Source organism: Cyprinus carpio, chromosome A16 (assembly GCF_018340385.1).
Source record: "Cyprinus carpio isolate SPL01 chromosome A16, ASM1834038v1, whole genome shotgun sequence".
Classification (NCBI taxonomy): Eukaryota; Metazoa; Chordata; class Actinopteri; order Cypriniformes; family Cyprinidae; genus Cyprinus; species Cyprinus carpio.
Window position 1 is genome coordinate 4,294,598 of NC_056587.1, and position 22,701 is coordinate 4,317,298.

At 37.1% G+C, this 22,701-nt stretch overlaps 2 protein-coding genes across 4 annotated transcripts; one reads left to right on the forward strand and one right to left on the reverse strand.

Annotated features, from left to right (window-relative positions):
- Positions 1–248: 248 nt before the first annotated feature.
- Positions 249–9,363, reverse strand: LOC109093019 (ubiquitin carboxyl-terminal hydrolase 5-like). 3 transcript variants are annotated; one of them, XM_042772094.1, is made up of 21 exons: positions 8,944–9,363; positions 8,356–8,484; positions 7,435–7,455; positions 7,185–7,248; positions 6,922–7,049; positions 6,643–6,788; positions 6,347–6,531; positions 6,114–6,208; positions 5,828–6,021; positions 5,028–5,099; positions 4,463–4,553; positions 4,188–4,313; positions 3,947–4,100; positions 3,689–3,863; positions 3,518–3,606; positions 3,151–3,336; positions 1,921–2,064; positions 1,687–1,829; positions 1,099–1,249; positions 916–1,000; positions 249–788 (listed from the first exon to the last, which is right to left on the reverse strand). In XM_042772094.1, the coding sequence occupies exons 1-21, from the start codon at positions 9,049–9,051 to the stop codon at positions 695–697; spliced, it is 2,580 nt and encodes an 859-aa protein (XP_042628028.1). In that variant the 5' UTR covers positions 9,052–9,363; the 3' UTR covers positions 249–694. The 3 variants fall into 3 exon arrangements, with proteins under 3 accessions (XP_042628028.1, XP_042628030.1, XP_042628029.1); XM_042772096.1 differs by having other exon boundaries at positions 3,208–3,336; positions 8,944–9,358; XM_042772095.1 differs by lacking the exon at positions 7,435–7,455 and having other exon boundaries at positions 8,944–9,362.
- Positions 9,364–13,075: 3,712 nt separating this feature from the next.
- On the forward strand, positions 13,076–21,576 carry LOC109103994 (prolyl 3-hydroxylase 3-like). Its single transcript, XM_042772097.1, has 16 exons — positions 13,076–13,379; positions 13,626–13,810; positions 13,930–14,088; positions 15,188–15,374; positions 15,596–15,727; positions 16,106–16,248; positions 16,412–16,501; positions 16,618–16,670; positions 16,759–16,838; positions 17,188–17,315; positions 19,386–19,481; positions 19,586–19,736; positions 19,833–19,950; positions 20,459–20,534; positions 20,938–21,078; positions 21,171–21,576. The coding sequence occupies exons 1-16, from the start codon at positions 13,091–13,093 to the stop codon at positions 21,336–21,338; spliced, it is 2,196 nt and encodes a 731-aa protein (XP_042628031.1). The 5' UTR covers positions 13,076–13,090; the 3' UTR covers positions 21,339–21,576.
- Positions 21,577–22,701: the final 1,125 nt, after the last annotated feature.

Genomic DNA, 22,701 nt, shown 5'->3' on the forward strand with positions numbered 1-22,701 from the left:
ACTCTTTCCACTCTCAGTATTGTCAGTAAACGTGCATCCACATTTCTGTAATAAACATAAAATGCATTTGGCAGAAAATTCCTTTATACACACCCATAAGCAATACACAGAGACACTTTTTTATTATTATTATTTTATTTTAAAGCAAAAAGGACAAAAGGAATTTTTTCCTCCCCCCCAAAAAAAGAACAAAACAAGGAAAATGTGAAACTGCACAATACATTTTGCATTCATTTTTTGAAATTTAAAATGCCAATATATAATATTTAGCTGTTTGTGTGTGTGTGTGTGTGTGTGATTAAATGATATTTACTTGCAATTAAACATTTGCAGAAACATTCTGGAACACGTAAAGGGCAGGAAGGTGGAGCTTAGCTCTAAAAGCGATGATGTCACAATAGCCACTATCCAATCAGGGGGAGGCTTGAAGGAGACTAGTGTGTGTGTGTGGTAAGGCATTGTACAACATGGGCGTTTCGAGTAAGAACACTCTAATTCTCACATCCTACATCTTTTTTCTTCTATCATTGTTACCTCTGGCTTCTCTTGGTAGTGAATATATTTGATGGAGAAGTGCTTTGACTTAATAAATGGTGCACCAGTTCAGAAGCAGGAGTCTGGGCTTACTGTTCCAGTAGATCAGAATCAGAAGTGTGTGCATGTGTGAGAGAGAAAAATGCTATTCTAGTTTACTCTATTCCACTACTCTTCTGTAAAAGTACAGGTAGCCCAGGTCCTTAGGAGGTTTCTCAGAGGCACACACTTTCTGATCGTTAAAGATTACCCACCTGAAAGATGCAAAGGGTGACAATGAATACATTAATACTGAGAAAAAGTGATATTGCTGTACAAGAGCTGCATATGAATAATAAGAGAGAGAGAGGAGTCTACTGATGGATAGAGAACTTCACTCACTGTTGGTCTTTCTTGATGTGGCAGACATAATGACCACACATTGTGCTCGTTCCCATGTGACTGATGAACGCAAAAAGCTCATACTCTTAAGGACAAAAGAATACGAAAGATGTGAATCATTATAAGAGAATAAAATATTTATGATAACGATTACAATTTAATAAATACCACAGAAACACATACTTCCTGTTCCATCACGGACACGCGGTCCTGGAGGAGGTTCCCGACTGGCTTCACTTCCTCCTTCTGAGCGTCCACCCTCAGACACATCCATGGACTCCAGATCATCCAGATGAGAGAAGATCCAGTCCACAGCTCGCTCTAGAACATTATTCTACAAATACAGAAATCGACAAATAGGATTTGAATCTCTTAAAGAAATCATCAATTAACAAAATGGCATGTGAAAGGAAACACAAAGCATTTGTAACATACTGATTTGTAGCATGCTGAACCTTGGCAGGTTTAAATTTCTATTTATATTATGAAGTTTACAGTTTTTGCTACCTGTTACTAAAATTTAGGACCATGATTTGTGTGACTTAAACACGTTTAAAGCAATAAATATTAACTAGAGAATCCCACTTTATGGGTGTCATAATTTTTAAAGAAATAAAAAAAATATATATATATTCTTATACTGAGGTAAAGCCATTCTAGCAATTGGGTTGCATGCAAAATGGGGGACAATATACTTTTTGTATCAGGTCTATGCATCAATAAATCTTTTTGTATCACTCTGGTTAAGAGAGACAGAGTGACGCGTCTCACCGTAGCTCTGAGAGCACGAGTGGCCTGGTCTCGACTGAATCCCATAGAAACGATGGTTACTAGGTGTTCCTCAGGTAGACTCTCTGTGGGTGTGGTGCCAGGAGCAGAACTAGATCCAGGCAACACTAAAGGTGCGGAGAAATCTGCAGAAGTTCACATAGAGAACATTACTGGAAATCTGCATCCTACTTTTAATCCTCCTCACTGCTGACACTCATTGATGAATGTATTTACCAGGGTCTTCCATGTGTCCCATCACCCAGTTCATAGCAGCGTCGATGCCAGTATTGCCTGTGTAGTACACAGCCTTCCGGCAGGCCTCCAGAGGAAAGCCCATCTCACACAGCTGAGACACTGTAGAGTCATCCAGCACCGGAGCTGAGAGACATACAGAGAGAGAGAGTGCTCTACAGACATGTTTCAATAATTACATTGACTGAATGCTAATGAAAATTGTATTAATTAAAAATTAAACCAATGCTTAAAGGAATTGTTAACCCAAAAATGAAAATTTGCTAAAAATGTTTTCCCCCTTAGATAACCCAAGAGGAGCATGAGTTTATTTCTTCATCGAAACAAATTTGGAGAAATTTAGCATATATCACTTGCTCACCAATGGATCCTCTTCAGTGAATGGGTGCCACCAAAATTAGAGCTCATACAGCTGATAAATAATCCAATAACATGTCTCCAGTCCATCAATTAACATCTTGTGAAGTGAAAAGTTGCACAATTTAAACAAGCAAATCCGTCAAGAAGGTTTTCTTTTTTTTTTTTTTTGTGAAAAAGTAATCTCGCCTGAATCAGGAGAGAAATATGCACAGAACAATCACCATTTAAAAGTGAAAACAGTTCAAAACAGTTCTAGCCAACATGTTGGTAGATTTTGTTGTGAAAGGACAACAGGAGATGGGCTTTTTCACTGGGCAAAGCATTATTATGGATTATGGACAGCTATTTTGGCCAGAAGCAATGGTTTAAAATTAAAATTTGTTTCTTATAAACACGCCACTCTTCACTTCATAAGATGTTCATTGACGGACTTGAGTTGTGTGGATTACTGTGATGTTTATATCAGTAGTTTAAACTCTCTTTCTGACGGCACCCATTTACTGCAGGGGATCCACTGGGGAGCAAGTGATGTAATGCTAAATATCTCCAGATCTGATCCGATGAAGAAGGGAGAGTACATTATCAGCAAATTTTCATTTTTAGGTGAACTATTCCTTTAAATCCAAAATAAATGACATTTAATTGAAAACTAAATATAAAGACTAACTAAGGCTGTATGAGTGTCATTTATATAGAGCAAATACAAACACGTTTACATTAAACTAAAACAAATAAATAGAATAAAACAAAATTAGACACTGAAAGAAGAAAGCAAAGGAAAGAAGAAAGAATGAAAGACAGGTTCAAGTGGCAGACAGATGAGGTCAGAAAGAAGAGAAAAGACAGACTGACACAGCAGTGGGGAGTAGAGAGAGTCGTCCTCCTCGTTGCCGTGGGAACCCAGGATACCTTTAACCTCCACATCAGGGGTCACGAGAGGAAGTGGAGCCACCTCTGGCAGAAGCTCCTCCCCTGGCTGCTGTCCCATAGCACGGAGCGAGCTCAGATCCAGTGTGTCAGGAACATCAATGCTCACATCTATTAAAATTATTACAAGAGTATATTAGTATTTAAACTAGGGCTTTCAACTAATTGACAGAACAATTTAAACTTATATAATTAATTGTGCAAAATGACAGTTACATTATAACTTTTTATAAGCCAAAAAAAGGCTTAACTTTTATAACTTTCATACGCCAAAAAAATATATATAATTCACCTAATTTTTTAGGAACCCAATCCAGGCCGAAGGTGAATTTCTTAATTTGGATGACAAGATGGTCAGGAAATGAAGCAAAGCGAGTGGTCCTAAGAGACAAAGAGATATAAAGATACTATTACACACGGAAGAAAATCAAAGACTACTTGAGAATTAAATGAACATTATTACTTTGTGGCAGTGGTTTTGGCTTGCACTGCAGAGCTCCAGAAATCTGTGAGTGTTTCCGGTTCACTAAGAGCAGCCAAACAGGCAGCGAATGGAATTTGAGCACGTGGTGCAGCAGAGGGAGGGGCTCCAGATGACTCCGCCTCCTCCCGGCGACGTTCTGCTTCTTGTAGCTCCTCTGTTAAACACAAAGAGAAGATGATAAATGAGAGGAAGGATAAATTGGCATGGATGCACAGAAACATAGTATGAGTGTCTAACCCATATTAGTTGCCTGGTCCATGGGAACGGGCAGCTGGACTATGTAGTCCACTCGTTGGGTATATTTGGCCTTTTGTGACTGCTGGCATACAATCTTCTCCTCCACTAAGAAGCGGAAAGCTTCTGAGGGATTCATGCCAGACCGACAGTTCCTCTGGACAACACAAAAAAAGGCAAAATGAGTGAATGCGAAAGTAAATAGTGTAAAGCAGACACTGCAAGAGCAAGTCATCATCATTACCTCCACCATATTTATAAAGTGAAGAAGAAACTCCTGCGCATCCTGCTGCCGATTGGTAGAGAACTCAGGGTGGCCTCGTCCAACCAGAGCTTTGAACATGCGAGGGGCTATGCCAACCTGATCACCCTGTACAAATAAAATCACATTTATAATTGGCTTTTCGAATGATGAACAGAAATCAAAAATTGTAACATTCCATACCAAAACTATTAATGAAAGAGATAAACAAAGTCTACTCATCTTTCATGAATGAGACCCGATGTTTGTGTACATACCCTGGGTTCAGTGGAGGAGCTGGGGTCATCCCCGGGGTCAGGGGCCGGCTTAGAGTACTCTCCTGACAGAAGGCCATAGCCCAGCTTTGCTCTGATTTTAAAGATTGGAAATGATGGAAGAAAGATACAAATTCCGATTACTTAATAAAATCGTTAATGGTGTTTAAGCTGTTTGATGCAACTGAAGCAGATACTGTTTTTCCCCTCTTTCTTTCGGGTAGTAGGGAGAATTGATGTATGGCGACCTCTGCTGGATATATGTTATCACTGAAGCCCCTCCAGTATCATCATTAACAGGACTTAAAGAGCTCAGCCTGAAATTAAAATTCTGTCTTCATTTTGTCACTCTCATGTTGTTCAAAACCTGTATGACACTCTTTCTGCTGTGGAACATGAAACTGTTCATGAACACTGAAACTGTCAATCTCCCAATATGACAAAAAGGCAATATAAAAAACAGCACCACCACCAAAATTATTAAAGAATGATTAAAAAAAATGATTAAAGAGATGTGTCTAGTCTCTCTCTCTCTCTCTTTTTGAGAGTTTGTGAAACAGGTACTCACACTTGAGTCTTAAAATCCTGGGTAGGGTCACTGGGCGCCTCATTAAAGACCTTGTCGATGTTGGAAACGTATCTGAGTATCAATGAGAGTGAGAGAAAACAAGATGCATTTAGAGATTTTATTTCAGCAGCAATAGTTTCACATAAACAAAAAAAGTGTCTTGTGCTCACCAAGGCTGCATTTATCTGAACAAAGTAATATAATGAAATGTTACAATTTAAAATAACTGTTTTCTACTTTAATATATTTTAAATAATTTAAAATTGAAATAATTAATTCATTAATTTAATTAACATAAATTTCTTATTTTAAATAATAATCAGTGTTTTTAATAATAATTTAATTAAATAAAAAAAAAATCATTCTTTTCAATGAATAAAAAGTTCAAAATAACAGCATTTATTTGAAACAAATCTTCTGTAACATTGTCTTTAATGTCTCTTTTGACCAATTTAATGATGAATAAAAGTATTCATTTCTTTTAAAAAATATCTTACTGACCCCAAATCTTTGAACAGTAGTGATTATGGATGTTATATTTATGCATTTAGCAGAAACTTTTATCTAAAGCGACTTACAGTGCATTCAGTCTATACAATTTTTTTTTTTTTACCAGTACATGTGTTCCCTGGGATTTGAACCCACAACCTTTTTGCGCTACTAACGCAATGCTCTACCCCTGAGCCACAGGAACAAATATGTTGTATATGCTTATATCTCTGCCTGAAATATTACTGCACCAACATAACAAAAACTCTAGAATCACACACAGATTGGCAAACGTTCTGAGAGGCACTGACTTGGTCTGGAAGTCTGGGATGGTGAAGAGCACTTGCATGACAGAGTTGAGGTAGCAGCTGTTTCCCAGGTTCTTCATTCCAGTGAGCCCCGGGCCCCATAGGGGTCTCAGTGTGGTACCTGACTCCTGAATCACCTCCCACTCTCCCACACGCTGGTTCACTGCGATCTCCAGCTCAGTCATGGTTCTTTCCGTCTAACAAAGAGAGAGGGACACACTAAAAAACAGCTTCTTAAACACTTTAAGAATGAAAGCCCATCTAGCAGAGATTTTTGGCATGACAGTACCTTTTCCATAGTCATCATATCAATGCCAAAGTGAGAAAGGTGTTCTGGAAGCTTAGAATCTAATACCATATCATCTTCATCATATGAATAGACATCTGCAAAGACACACACATCACACATTGTTATCATATATATAGCCCTAGTTAACAGTAAAGCATAATGTTACTAACTTGAAATATTCAACGTCAGCATGATTTAATTAGACTCCAGCAGATCTTGTGTGAAAATCTCACCTGCTCCGTCAGGTGTTATTGTGCCGAGTTTGACAGCCAGTGGGTATCCAGTCTGCTGGTAGTGCAGGAGGGCGTGGTTATTCCCCCCTGAGCCATCAAAATATCTCCGCCCACACAAAACCTTCCCATCCGTCAGATTCATCCACAGGTTTTCCTGTAGGTCACAGACCTCACACTTCCAACCACTGAAAGAAAGACGGAAGTATGTAAATGTAAACAATCACTTACTCAAACTTCCTCTTAGGATCATGTTTTCAGAGCTTTCAAATGTGTCTACAACATTCACACGTATATACCAAGGAGGGATTTTGATCCCATTGTCGAGTTGTTTAAGTTCAGCTGCGTGTTTTGACTCCTGTCGCACTTCTCCGTCCCACTGCTGCACCTGCAAAGTGTGCGACACTGAGTCTGCTGCCAGCAGCCCCGCCATCGACAGAGACACCTGCAAGAGAACGACACCAACACAGCCAATCAAAGTCTGCTCTGTTATAAAGTTTAGCATTCACCTAATTATGGCTATATATTATTACATAGTGAAAAATCATTTGAAAAGATTTAATAATGAAATGACTCGCCCGTTCCCGAACAACATCTGGCATGGAGGCTAGATCCTCTGATGTCACTTCCTGTCGGTCTGGGAACAGAACCACCTTGACCTCCTCCTCATACTGCTCCTGCTCAACATCAAACCCACCCTCAATCCCTGCAAGAAGCACATACAACCTTTTCAGGCTTTTACGTTTCTTAAAATAAACTTACTAACAACTCACAACTGGGAAAACTAACGTGTACTAAAATATGAAGCAAACATTGAGGGCTAAAGAATGCAGGGGCTTACCAATGGCTAGTCTTGTGGGCTTCTTTTTTGGAGGGTCACCTGATCCAGAATTGTTATCATCCTCTTCTGATACACAGACAAGGTTAGTCTACATTTGCCGTGAATCAGCACTTAAAATGCAGTCATATTACATTAAGATGTAATATGTTATAATATTTTCTTCTATACCATATTAGTTTGCAGAGACATAAGCCATGTGTATATTGATTTCCAGAAAAAGTCTAAAAAAAACAATATAGTGCCCACTCACGTTTTCAGCTGTCTTTTGTTCCTTGTTTTTCATTCATTTTTTCCATAGAGATTTTAAAAAAGGATTTCATAAAAGAGTTTACAACATTCACAATCATAACATTACAAACTTTGAAGTATTCAAAACTTGGACCAAAAGACAAAAGTTCAAGACTGTACTTAAAGTCACAGAAACGGAAGTAGCAACTGATCTTTCCTTCCGAGTGTATCGGAATATCTTTGGTTCTATCCATCAGTTGCTTATTGGATTTTTAGATGTGGGCGGAGCACTCAAAAGTGGAGACGGATGAATGTAAGCTTGCAGGGGCGGGATTTAAGTGGACAAAACGATTGGAGAAATCCTGCATCTGACACCAGAGATAAGTCATTGGCACGGACCAACTCAGTTAGGTCATTTACAGTGCTTTATGGAAGAGGTTCTCATACTGGTGGAAATGTCTTTGGAGAATCAAGGGTAATGTAGTGTTTCAAGAATTCGACTGTTAAACATGCTTATTTTAAAATATCAGTTGAATAATCTGGCCAGATGGCTTCAACAAAAGTATATATCACTGATTAACAACCTTGTTGGTCGCAGTTGGTCAGGCTTTAATGGTTTATAAATTATCATTAAAAACCAATTCCCCTATGGAGAAAATAAATGGGATTTTAAAATCCAGAACCCAACTGTTGAACTTAAACATTGCCTTCTGTCCCACCCTAACTGAAACCGCAAACCTGGCTGAACAAATGGCGTGAGTTTGGGGGCGGGACTATCTGTTTGTCTGGCCAATGAAAGACAAGAAGAGAGTACAGGAAACCTGTTTGACACCCATCATTTTTTTTTTTTTTCATTTGGAGACTTTAAATATTTATGAACGTTTACTTAAACCATGCATGATTATTATTTATAAATGCACAGAATGATGTGTAATGTGCTTACCTGTGTTTTCCGGGTCCGGGTGATGTGCATGTAAGCTCTCTGACCGGTTTTGACGTGGTGTCTTTCTACATACTTGCTTCCAAAGCCGAGAAAGCTGTTCATGCAGACATACAAGCCTCCGTCACTCTCCTGAAACAAATGGAAAGAACTGCATGAAACAAACCAAATACTGTTGACGAGCACCATGCGTTCAGCGAGGCTGTGGCTGTCTCACGCGCATGATACAGAAGCACAGACTTCAAGAAAGAAAAAAACTTTGCAGCTACTAGCTCATGTTAGCGTTACAACCAGCTCACGGCTAGCTAAAGTAGCATATACACGCTGATAATTTAAGGCTAAACCAATGGAAATAAGTTGTTTAGTCAAGATGTGACCAAAGAGTGCAGAGTAAACATTACGATGATATCTCGCTTGACATAATGAAGGAAAATAGTGCAAACTTGTGCACTCAATGAGCGCTAGTTAGCAAACATCACAGCTCATGGGAAGACAAAAGCAAAACGTCAACCTTATGCAAAAAATAAATAAATTAATTAAATAAATCCCGAAAGTGCGCGGTGCCTGTGCTGCTAACGTTACTGAACTCACCGGACTGGCGAATGAGAAGGCGCACTCGTCTTTGTGAACACGATCTCCGGGCCTCGGAACCCGAATCGTAGACAGAACCGACATCAATATCTCGTTAACCTCCGTCATATCTGGCTAAACACGATTTGCTTTCAAACGCTTTCCCGCCTGGGTTTTTTGGCCCCGCTCCTGAGATACAGTCCGCTTGAAGTCTCTGACAGCCCCCTTCTTTCTCTCGGTTCCCCCTCAATGAAAAGCTGCTTCTGATGATCCAGTGTGTTTCATTCGAGGCCAGCCGCAAGTGTTTGACCGTAAAGCCCCAAATACGCGCGCATTCGAGTTTAACAATCCTAATTTAATTGTGACATAAAAATACTAATATGTACATTAACGTAACGTCTTTAATGCAAGAGTTAAATTATCGTTTAATGCAGTATAGCAATCTTGGCATAACAAATATTTTCTTCAGCAGTTCGCCATTGAGGAGAAATAAACCTTTATTGTGAATTCGCATGTATTTTGTGTAGTATGGTAAAATGGAAGTCACGACAGTTGTCGAAATGAGAAAGCGGAAATTTTTACCTCATGTAAATAATAATACTGGCCTCGTGCGGCTGGGAGTTTAAATGATTTTTTAGATTGCAACTTAAAAGTGTGATGTATGGACGGTGTTGCTTTGGGTTTAGTGTAGACAGTTACTGGTTATCATGTATTTGGATTTTATCCTAATAGATTTAGCATAAATCTGACAATATAAACAAAACGATGAATGTAAATACTTTAAGTATTGCTAGCAACGTTACTTCTAAAGAAATGAGGACATATCACATTATGTTGTTTTATAAAAAACTAATTACGATTACAACAAGCTAATATAAACCCTAAATACCCGTTCACACCAAGAACGTTTTGTTTACTGAAGTGCTGTCAAACGATGAATCACATCCAAAATAAAAGTTTTTGTTTACATAATATATGCGTGTATGCTGTGTATATTTATGTATATATAATTGCAAACACATGCATGTATACATTTAAGAAAAATATGTTATGTTATATATTAAATATATTGTATATATAATATGCATTATAAGAATATAAATATATATAAATGCATACACATGTAAATATTTTCAAAATACATACTGTATGTGTGTGTATTTATATACACATAATAAATATACACAGTACACATACATATAGTATGTAAAAAAAACTTTTATTTTGGATGCGATTAATCGCGATTAATCATTTGACAGCACTAGTTTATTGATAAAAAAGCGCGCCCTGCAGTTTTGTCGTTTGCGCTTGTAAATCCTCGAGCTCTTTAAAATCTGGGGGATTCTGATTGGCAGTCAGTTATTGTCTCTGTTATCAGCTGGAAACAAATTGTTCTGAAAGGTATTCCAACAACATCGTCGTGTATTCTTATAGAATTAGAACGATTTTTAAAAATTGTTATAGTTACCTTAGCCCTAAAAGAATCCTTTTGAATTTTCAGAATCAAACTGAATTTGAAATGAAATCGTTTATTCGTTTAAAACAATTTCAAACAAAGTTAAACATAAATAAGCATTTACTAATATTAAAAATAAATAGTATTGTAGATGTTCACAAGTGACTTTTTAAACTAGTTATTTAAATGAATACTTCCAATGACTTTAATAGTTTTAAGGCAATTATAGATTAACTCACCGTGCCACTTAAATCTTGTTTAGCAACTAATTAATTATATAGTAAGTAAATAAATATGTAATAAATTAAATAAATGCACCCATATTGAATGTTGTTGTTTTTTTTTGTCCTCAGACAGACACCTCTCTCGTGCTGTAGTATATTTCTTGCTGCCAGGCACGTATTCCCTCAATCATCTGTGTGACCTCCCTCCTTCCGCACATCACAGCTTACAGTCCCTGCGTTATGGCGCTACACTCAAACACAAACCCTGTATACGTGGCGTTCCTCTTCATTTTCTACTATGTCTTTATAACTGCAGGCAGCGGACTATCTTCAGAGAGTTCATCCGGACTTTTAGCCCCTTACGATGAACACTATTACCGCGGGGTTCGGGCGTATTTTAGGGATGATTGGGAGCGCGCAGCGGAGTTCCTGGAGAAATCCATTTCCACGCGAGACAAGCTCCTGCGGGACCAGACGAAAATGTCACGACGAGTGTTTTACAGCAGGAGACGACGACAAGATCTCCAAACTAGGTAACTGGCTGCTAACATTTTGTACAGATGCACAAATTCTGGTGTGCTCAATCTCAATCATCTCGGTTAGACAGAACCGACATCAATATCTCGTTAACCTCCGTCATATCTTGGTTAAAACACGATTTGCCTTCAAACGCTATTCCCGCCTGGGTTTTTTGCACCCCCCCGCTCCTGAAATACAGATTCCGCTTGAAGTCTCTGACAGCCCCCTTCTTTCTCTCGGTTCCCCCCTCAATGTAAAAAGCTGCTTCTGATGATCCAGTGTGTTTCATTCGAGAGCCAGCCGCAAGTGTTTGACCGATAAAGCCCCAAATACGCGCGCATTCGAGTTAACAATCCTAATTTAATTGTTGGGGGGGGGGGGACATAAAAATAATAATATGTACATGACGTAACGTCTTTAATGCAAGAGTTAAATTATCGTTTAATGCAGTATAGCAATCTTGGCATAACAAATAATTTTCTTCAGCAGTTCGCCATTGAGGAGAAATAAACCTTTATTGGTGAATTCGCATGTATTTTTGTGTAGTATGGTAAAATAGAAGTCACGACAGTTGTTCGAAATGAGGGAAAGCGGAAATTGTTACCTCATGTAAATAATAATACTGGCCTCGTGCGGCTGGGAGTTTAAATGATTTTTTAGATTGCAACTTAAAAGTGTGATGTATGGACGGTGTTGCTTTGGGTTTAGTGTAGACAGTTACTGGTTATCATGTATTTGGATTTTATCCTAATAGATTTAGCATAAATCTGACAATATAAACAAAACGATGAATGTAAATACTTTAAGTATTGCTAGCAACGTTACTTCTAAAGAAATGAGGACATATCACATTATGTTGTTTTATAAAAAACTAATTACGATTACAACAAGCTAATATAAACCCTAAATACCCGTTCACCCCAAGAACGTTTTGTTTATTGAAGTGCTGTCAAACGATGAATCACATGCCAAAATAAAAGTTTTTGTTTACATAACATATGCGTGTATGCTGTGTAATATTTATGTATATATAATTGCAAACCCATGCATGTATACATTTAAGAAAAATATGTTATTGTTTACTATATTAAATATATTTATATATAATATAAAATATAAGAATATAAATATATACATGTATATACATGTAAATATTTTCAAAATATATACTGTATGTGTGTGTATTTATATACACATAATAAATATACACAGTACACATACATATAGTATGTAAAAAAACTTTTATTTTGGATGCGATTAATCGCGATTAATCATTTGACAGCAATAGTTTATTGATAAAAAAGCGCGCCCTGCAGTTTTGTCGTTTTGCGCTTGTAAATCCTCGAGCTCTTTTAAAATCTGGGGGATTCTGATTGGCAGTCAGTTATTGTCTCTGTTATCAGCTGGAACACAAATCGTTCTGAAAGGGTATTCCAACAACATCGTCGTGTATTCTTATAGGAATTAGAACGATTTTTAAAAATTGTTATAGTTACCTTAGCCCTAAAAGAATCCTTTTGAATTTTCAGAATCAAACTAAATTTTGAAATGAAATCGTTTATTCGTTTAAAACAATTTCAAACAAGTTAAACATAAATAAGCATTTACTAATATTAAAAATAAATAGTATTGTAGATGTTCACAAGTGACTTTTTAAACTAGTTATTTAAATGAATACTTCCAATGACTTTAATAGTTTTAAGGCAATTATAGATTAACTCACCGTGCCACTTAAATCTTGTTTAGCAACTAATTAATTATATAGTAAGTAAATAAATATGTAATAAATTAAATAAATGCACCCATATTGAATGTTGTTGTTTTTTTTTTTTTTTTTTTTGAGCAGATTTGTCCTCAGACAGACACCTCTCTCGTGCTGTAGTATATTTCTTGCTGCCAGGCACGTATTCCCTCAATCATCTGTGTGACCTCCCTCCTTCCGCACATCACAGCTTACAGTCCCTGCGTTATGGCGCTACACTCAAACACCAAACCTGTATACGTGGCGTTCCTCTTCATTTTCTACTATGTCTTTATAACTGCAGGCAGCGGACTATCTTCAGAGAGTTCATCCGGACTTTTAGCCCCTTACGATGAACACTATTACCGCGGGGTTCGGGCGTATTTTAGGGATGATTGGGAGCGCGCAGCGGAGTTCCTGGAGAAATCCATTTCCACGCGAGACAAGCTCCTGCGGACCAGACGAAAATGTCACGACGAGTGTTTAACAGCAGGAGACGACAAGATCTCCAAACTAGGTAACTGCTAACATTTTGTACAGATGCACAAATTCTGTGTGCTCAATCTCAATCATCTCGGTGTGTGAGTGTTTCAGTGACCTGGAGAAACTCATTCATTTACAGTGCTTGAAATAGTACAGTACTTTGTCCAACTACTGCAACAATACAAATCATGCTCTGCAAACTGGAGACTGGAAGACTTGTTCAGTTCAATGCATGTTAACACACGTAATTGAATGTTAATGTATGAGCGTGTGTGTGTAGACAAAGAGGATTTTACTCTCTGGGACCTGGGGATACTAGACTGGATCCAGGTGCGGGCGGAGTGTGTGAGGTTCTGTATGGGTCAGAGCTTCTCTCCTGCTGCTCTGCTCCCAGTATCTTTAGACATTGAGTATGAATTTGGAACACGCAACCCTTATAACTACCTGCAAGTCACCTACTACAAGGTAAGATGACCAATCATAGTGTTTTAAATGTGAAATCAGGCAACACACCTGCAAGGGTCTGAGTAAACCTACTCTGGTCTGTTTTTTAAGTTTTAAATCCCTCTTCCCTCTTTATACAGTTGGAAAAGATGGCCAAAGCAGCTTCAGCTGCTCACACGTTCTTTGTTGCCAATCCGAGTCACCTGGAGATGAGGAACAACCTCGAGAAGTACAGAAGAATCCTAGGAGTGAAAGAAGAGTCCTTCCAGGACAGAGAGAGAGAGCAGGAGCAACACTGGGTGAGTTCAACAGAAGGGAATCTGCAATCTGCACATAAGTGTTTTTATTGTTAGCTAAAACTAAAACAATTAATATATATATAATATATATATATATATATATATTATATATATATATATATATATATATATATATATATATATATATTTGATAATTGGAACAAAATAAAATCTAAATATTAGATGAAAAAAAAACCTAAACCTAAAAAAATAAACAAATATTAGAAATGTTGCTTTGGCGAAAAAAATAACAAGACTAAAATAAAACTACACTTAAATGAAATATTTAAAAGAACTAATAAAAAACGACAAAAGCACAATAATTAAAATTTGACCTAAAATTTAAATGAGAACTGAAAATTATGAAACGGAAAATCAAAGCTAATTCAAAATACTATAATGATGAATATAAAGTACATAAACATTGAATCATTTGTATATGTCAACAGTGTATGGAAAATGTAACTTTCAGTTATGAAAGGTTATGACAGGCTAACTGCTTTTGTGTCTGTTTGTTATAGTTTAAAATAAGTTCAAGTGACGCTTATTATAATAATAATGAAACAAGGATATGTAAAATAAGATAAGGCTTCAGACTATTTTTCAGTTAAGATGTAACATCATGTATTTATGTATGTATTTATTATCGGAAATTGTGTATGAGGATAAAAATAAATCTTAAAGATGATGATAATAATACTAAAAAACAGTTAAAATAAAATGTGTGAATTGAATTGCATGTGCTCAGTGTGCATACTGATGTCTGAGCAGCTCTCATATCTGTGGGCAGTGTAATTGCATCGTTGTGAATCATAATAGTTATTTTGGTTTCGAGTGTGTTGTGCAGGGTGTTATTTTGCCGATTTCTTAACCACATTGGCTGAGCAGTCTTTTGTCTTTGAGACAGAAATCTGGAGAATGACAATATCTGTCAATCATATACTTGTTCTCTACACTTTATACTCTACACTTCACTATCCTCACTCGTCTCCCTTCTCACTCCTATTTTTAAATTAACTGCATTTGCTGTCCTGTATACCACTGTTCTCAGTTACTCTACCATCTTCACATCCTTTTGTAACATTGTTTATCATTTTAGGAGATGTATGATGCAGCCATTCTAGCTGAGAGCTCATCTGATTGGGTGAAGGCAGTGAAGAAGTGGAAGGAGTGTGTGAATGAGACGCTCAAGCAGACAGAAGAGTGCAGAGCTCAATGTGTGATGGTGTCACGGGTCATTCCGGAGGAGCCAGACACCGTTCAGGGCCTTTATGAGAGAGCTGCAGGTGAAAAAGGATGTTTATTTACCAAGTCTATCAAGTGATTGCAGCCACTATTAGTAGTATAACATCAGATTATTTCAGGGAATAGTAAAAATCCAGTCTTATTTGCAAATAATTCACTTGTTTATAAAAAGAACAGTTTAAATGGTGTGTTGCACCATTAATGGCATATTTTGGTAATTATATATAACAGTTCTTTCTCCGGTCTTTCTCTGTTTCTTTAGACCTCTCTCTCTCCTTGCTGTCGTGCAAACAGATGTGTGTGACCTTAGTGTCAACGCGACCTGGAAGGGTTTCTGCTGTGGAGGACTTCCTGCCCTTACAGCTCGAGCACTTACATATTGCACAGTTCAAAGGTCAGATGTCATCGAAACACAAGCACTGATGTTTCCTACCAGTGTTTACTCACAAATTATTTGGATTATTTACAAACAAAAGTTTTAGTTTCTGTTATGTGTGTTGTGTTATGTTTGTTTTTATTATTTTTATTATTATTAGTTTTTATTTTCCATTTTATTTTTAGTAATTTTAGTACTTCAAACTTTTTATTTTTATTTCAGTTAGTTGCCAAGGTAACTTTTTTTTTACATTTAAGTTTTATATCTATATATATATATATATATACATACATACATATATATATATATATATATATTAAATATTATTAAACTTTTTAAAACTTTTTTTCAATGTAAAAAAAACATTAATAGTTACCTCTGTCTGGTGTCCCACAGCTGGTGACCTGAAGGGGGCAGTAGAGACCCTGCGCTCCTTGCTGCTCTTTTACCCCACAGATTCAGACTCCCTCAGTAATCTGGAGCTCTACACTCAGACTGTAGAGGTCAACACAGAGGCTCAGGAAACAGGCCCCATGCAGGTATGATGCATTGACTGGTGGAGTAACTGTGGCATGGGAGATGGGGTAGAAAGAATAATGTTTGCATGTATACATGGGTCAGTCTGTAGGATGGATGAATAGATGAGTCAGTGGTCCAGATCAATACAGAATTTAAATGACCACTTTATCTTTTTTCTCAAAGGAAATTGCCAAGTATATCAGCAGAGCTTTGCAAGAGAAGAGACTACTGTACTTTGGGATGGCAAACTTGGACTTTAAATTCAGTGACCCGGTATATACCTCTATGCTGTCCTTGAGTTTTTTTTTTTGACTTGCACCTCTGACCTTTTGTTCTCCTTTCTGAAACTAGCCAAAAAAGGCCTCAGTCTCACTCTCTGTTCCCATCAGGATCTGTGGACACCCGAGGACATTGTGCCCGAATCTCTGAGAGAAACCTGGAGGTGAGACGGGAAAATAGAAAAAAAAAAATTATAGAAAGGATTAGGTGAAATACATTTCCCCACAGATTCAAACTTCTCTTCTTCTCAGAGCAGAGAAAGAGAAACTTCATGAGAAACTGAAGCAGGGTGAGAAAGTGGAAGAAGTGGATGACAGTGGATTTTATGCAGGTACAAGCACTGTTCAATCCTTTCTTGTAGTGTGTGTGTGTGTATGTGTGTGTGTTTATATATATATATATATTGTGTGTGTGTGTGTGTGTGTGTTACATACAAACAGAAATATAGGCATTAGGTTTTTAATAATAATATAAAAAAATGAACTTATTGAATCATTATTATAAAAAATTACAACTTACAAAAAAAGCTTTTATATGTGTGTGTGTGTGTATATATATATATATATATATATATATATATATATATATATATATATATATATATATATATATACATATATAACCTTCTTCTCTTCTTCATCCTGCATTTGTCTTTTCCACTCACTGTCTCTTTGACTCAGGGGGTCCTGTTCCTGTGGTTGGCGTAACAATCACTATGGATGATCAGAGGCTAAATGGGACCAACCGTGTGGTTCTGGATGGAGTTTTATCCCAATCTGAATGTGATCGTGTGATGCAGCTTGCTACTGTGAGCTTTTGAATAATCATCCATTAATCTGCTATTTTAATTACTGCAATGCCAGGTCAGCCTATTCAATTCAATTCAATTCAATTCAAGTTTATTTGTATAGCGCTTTTTACGATACAAATCATTGCAAAGCAACTTTACAGAAAATTAAGTTTCTACAATATTTAGTAGTATCTTATCAGTGGTGACTGTCAGTTTATGTGTATACGGCAGAAGACGTTAACAAACAGACAATTAACACTATTAACAGCAATTATGCAATCAAACTTAGAGCAAAATGTGGGTAGTTCTGTATTTGTCTCTGGGGTTAGCATCATCTGAGGTCCTCTGAGGGGGTCAGCATCATCTCTTCTCAGGTGTTCTGGATCCAGACTGGAGCTTGTGTAAATCCTAGGCAAAACACAGAGAAACAAATAGAGATATAATTAGCGTAGCTGCTGTTCCAGCCAGGTAAAATTAATTAGTTTAACCCAAGCTAAAGAATAATAATGCGCATTTGATCAGATATAACTGCAGTTCAAAATTATAAGATGCATTATTTGAATGCTTGGCCAAAAAGGTGTGTTTTTTAATCTAGATTTAAAGAGAGAAAAGTGTGTCTGAACCCAGAACATTATCAGGAAGGCTATTCCAGAGTTTGGGAGCCAAATGCGAAAAGGCTCTACCTCCTTTAGTGGACTTTGCTATCCTAGGTACTATCAAAAGTCCAGCGTTTTGTGACCTTAGGAAGTGTGATGGATTGTAGCATGGTAGAAGACTAGTTAGGTACGCAGGAGCTAAGCCATTAAGGGCCTTATAAGTAAGTAATAATATTTTGTAACTGATACGGAAGTTAATAGGTAGCCAGTGCAGAGACTGTAGTATTGGGGTAATATGATCATATTTTCTTGACCTGGTAAGGACTCTAGCTGCTGCATTTTGGACTATCTGTAGCTTGTTTATTGAGGATGCAGGACAACCACCTAGAAGTGCATTACAATAGTCCAGTCTAGAGGTCATGAATGCATGAACTAGCTTTTCTGCATCAGGAACAGGTAACATGTTTCGTAGCTTGGCAATGTTTCTAAGATGGAAGAATGCTGTTTTTGTAACATGGGAAATATGATTTTCAAAAGGCAAATTACTGTCTAATATAACACCCAGATTTTTGACTGTAGAGGAAGTAACAGTACATCCGTCTAATTGCAAATTGTAATCTACGAGATTCTGTGTAATGTTTTCTGGTCCAATAAGTAATATCTCTGTCTTATCTGAATTTAATAGGAGAAAATTATTGGTCATCCAATCTTTTACATTTTTAACACACTCTGTTAGCTTAGATAGTTTTGAAGTTTCACCTGGTCTTGTTGAGATATATAGTTGAGTATCATCAGCATAACAGTGGAAACTAATCCCGTATTTTCTAATGATGTTACCAAGGGGCAAACATGTATACTGAAAATAGCAGAGGACCTAGAACAGATCCTTGTGGCACTCCATATTTTACTGGTGATAAATGAGATGACTCCCCATTTAGATAAACAAAGTGGTAGCGATCGGACAGGTAGGATCTAAACCATCTTAAAGCCTGCCCTTGGATACCTGTATAGTTTTTGTAATCGATCTATGAGCATATCGTGATCTATGGTGTCGAACGCAGCACTAAGATCAAGTAAAACTAGCAATGAGATGCAGCCTTGGTCTGATGCAAGAAGCAAGTCATTTGTAATTTTAACAAGTGCAGTTTTTGTGCTATGATGGGGCCTGAAACCCGACTGAAATTCTTCATAGAGATAATTTTTTTGCAGGTAGGAGCACAATTGGGCAGACACAACTTTTTCAAAAAATTTTGACATAAATGGAAGATTTGAAATGGGTCTGTAATTTGCCAGTTCACTAGGATCTAGTTGTGGTTTCTTAATGAGAGGCTTAATAACCGCCAGCTTGAATGGTTTTGGGACGTGACCTAAAGATAACGACGAGTTAATAATATTGAGAAGCGGTTTTTCTGCTACAGGTAACAACTCTTAGCCTACTAACAGAGAGCAGCTGAAAGAATCTCAAATCATATTCTGCATGTGTTGTTGATAGGTTGCTGCTTCCATGGGTGATGGTTACCGGGGGCGACGCTCTCCTCACACGCCGCATGAGAAGTTTGAGGGTTTGACTGTTCTCAGAGCACTTCAGGTGAAACATTACTCGGTCATGACACATACTATTATTCATAAAATTATAGACATTTTTCTCCACATATACCCTTGATAATATACTAGAAAATATCTGTTTTCCAGTTAGCTCAAGATGGGCTGGTTAACCAATCAGATGCCAGGCTGTTACATGAGATCGGGGAGACTGTTAAAGTTCTGATGGACTCGTACTTCAGAAGTCACTCTGTTCTCTACTTTGCTTACACACACTTGGTGTGCCGCTCTGCCATCCCAGGTACACATTTCTATAGCTCCTCTAATAGGAACAGCCATTAACACATAAACACACATTATTAACTGGGATAAAATCTTTCTTGGTGCTTATATGAAGGTCATCAGGAAGGGCGTTCGGATCTTTCTCACCCAGTTCATGTGGATAACTGCATCCTGGAGCCAGAAACCAGGCAGTGCTGGAGAGAAGCACCTGCTTTCACTCATCGAGATCTCAGGTGCACAGATGTGTACATGATAGATGTAGGCAATACACTAAGAAAATTCACCAAGAATAATAAGTTTTCTGATATTTTTCCTCAATTTGCATATGTTGTTTTCACTGATTCACTAAATTCGGAAGATTCAAGAATCAGATGATGAAAAAGAGGGTGTGGTAAAAATTCAGAATAGGACTTTAAGCTTCTAACACACAAAATGATTAAACATTTCATACTTAATGTAAATGACTGGCCACAGGTACTGCTGGAAATGTTCAGTATAAAGTGTATACAGATACTGCTTTACAAACAATCCGTTACTGACAACATAATTATACAACATTCACTGAATGAGGTGCTGATTTTTGTGAATCCGGCATATTCTTTAGTGAGCCTCATTTGGATAGAAAGGAGACATGTTTATCTGTAAAATAAAAAAAATGTCTGACATAAATGTAATGTTATTTTCTCCTCGCTCTTCTGTTATGCACTCACTGTGATTTTGATTATCTTGTTGCCTTTGCAGTGCAGTTCTTTACCTGAATGATGATTTTGAAGGAGGTGATTTCTTTTTCGCTGATCGTGATGCCAAAACGGTCACTGTAAGATTCATTTCCTAGTATTAAATAAATGTTTTTGAATTTCTCATAAGGTATCTCTAAAACAGTATATGAGGATGTAAAAATGGGTCTTTCCATTACATTCACTAATAACTGCATGGATTTTTTTCTATTTGTATGCAAAGGAGAGCATTTCACTTGTCTAATTCAAAACATTAATTTGTTCTTAACCTTATTCTAATATAATTAATTTGGAGTATTCTAAACTATGCCCGAGGTTAGTCATTTCTGCACAAACTTTTTGCATATGTAAATTATGAATGAATTTTAGCACAAAAGTTATTGTTGAACCATGATTTGCTGTACTCAGATTTTACACACAAATTAGTGCACTATGATTAGTGACTGAGACCCAATCACTCAGCATCTCTTTTTTTTCTCCCAGGCAATGGTTAAGCCAAAATGTGGGCGATTGGTTGGATTTACATCGGGACCTGTCAATCCTCATGGTGTTACTGCAGTAACGGCGGGTCGACGATGTGCATTGGCGCTCTGGTTCACCACTGAAAAGCAGCACAGAGATATGGTGAGAAACTGTTATGGAAACTTGAAGACTAACTAAAAGAGGAAAAGTGTTGTATGTTTGTACACTAACTCATATGTTTTACTTCATCTTAGGAACGTGAGGAAGCTGAAGAATTATGGGCTGCGGATGGAAAAAGTGTAGTAAAAGAAGAGAAGGGTGAGGGTGAGAGCGCCTTAAAATCTGCCCGCAGCGGAAGGAGCCAAGGCAAAGAGAGGAGCAAAGACAGAGAAAGAGTGACAGGCAGGCGGGATGAGCTATAAGAAAGACGGATGAATGAGCCAATCAGCAAAGAGACATCCATGGACATCAAATGCCTCACTGTCTCTTCTTAAACACTAGATTTTTATTTTTATCCCAGACTGTTTCACAGGTTTTGTCTATATAAGTGTGAGAGTGTGTGCATGTGTTTGTGCCTTTGTTTCAGTATGTCTGTTTTGATTTGGGTTATATATAATTTTTACAATAAAATAATAAAGTGACGAATGGCTAATTTTGTAATTCAAGGAGTAATTTATTATTTTTCTTTATAATTAGTATTTATTATTTTACGAAAACGTTTTAGTGCCACATAAATAAAAAAAAAAATAGATTATGAGAATAAAGTTGAAATTACAAGAATTAAAGGCATAATATGTAAGTCTTTGCCGCTAGTGAGTGTGTTTTCAAAATAAACAAAGACCAAGTAAGCGTAGTTTTATGTCGCCGTGACTGAGTGTAGAATCATGGGAGTTGTCGTCTTCATGCCCACAGCCGATGCTATCCGATGGGACTCGGGCAGAAATCATGTTTATGGATGAGTTATTATTGTAATAACGTAGTAGAATGAAGCAGGGTGAGGCTGAAAGCCGTCAAAGTGAAACGAGGCCACTGAACGAGTTTTTATTATGCCACAGTCGACCGCTTCCACTCCTTCCGGTCATGTGTATGTGGGGTAAAGCAGCGCTGTTTTATTATACTAGCTCCATTTGAAAGTTCTGTTATAATCTTTATACTTTGCGGCCGTCACTGACCTGTTAAAACACAACATATGCCTCAGTTTAAGCAGCATGTCAATCAATAATCATCTTTTCATTACAAGGAGAAATGTTATATTAAATTTAACTTTTTTTTTCATGCCTTCTGATGTTCCTTCACGTTTATATCATGCTATAACATGTAATAAAGAGGAAAACCACATAATTTGTATTTTGTGATAAAATGGACAGAATTTGAAAGCTTAGCTGTGTAATATTAAGAGCAACAAAGCTTATTGTGATTACTGACTGGCTGTGCTCTACAATTAGGCCTAATGAATGGATTTGAAGACTTGAAATATTATTTCCAATCATTTATTATACAGTGAATAAAATAGCTTGTGAATAGCTACTTAACGTTATTTACATTACAAAAGACAATAATATAACTTAAGTTAAAGTGCTGGAGCCCACTTCAACCTTTAGAATGTTTTGTTCCTGTTTTTAATTAAATACATGTGAAGAATGAAAGGTTGGATGTCACAGAGGTTTTTTGCAGAGTAGGTGGCAGAATTTTCCAATGACAATGTTATTCACGCAATATACTGGCTTTGCCTGCTGAAAAAACAAAACAAAACAAACAAACAAACAAAAAAAAAACAGCTAAAAC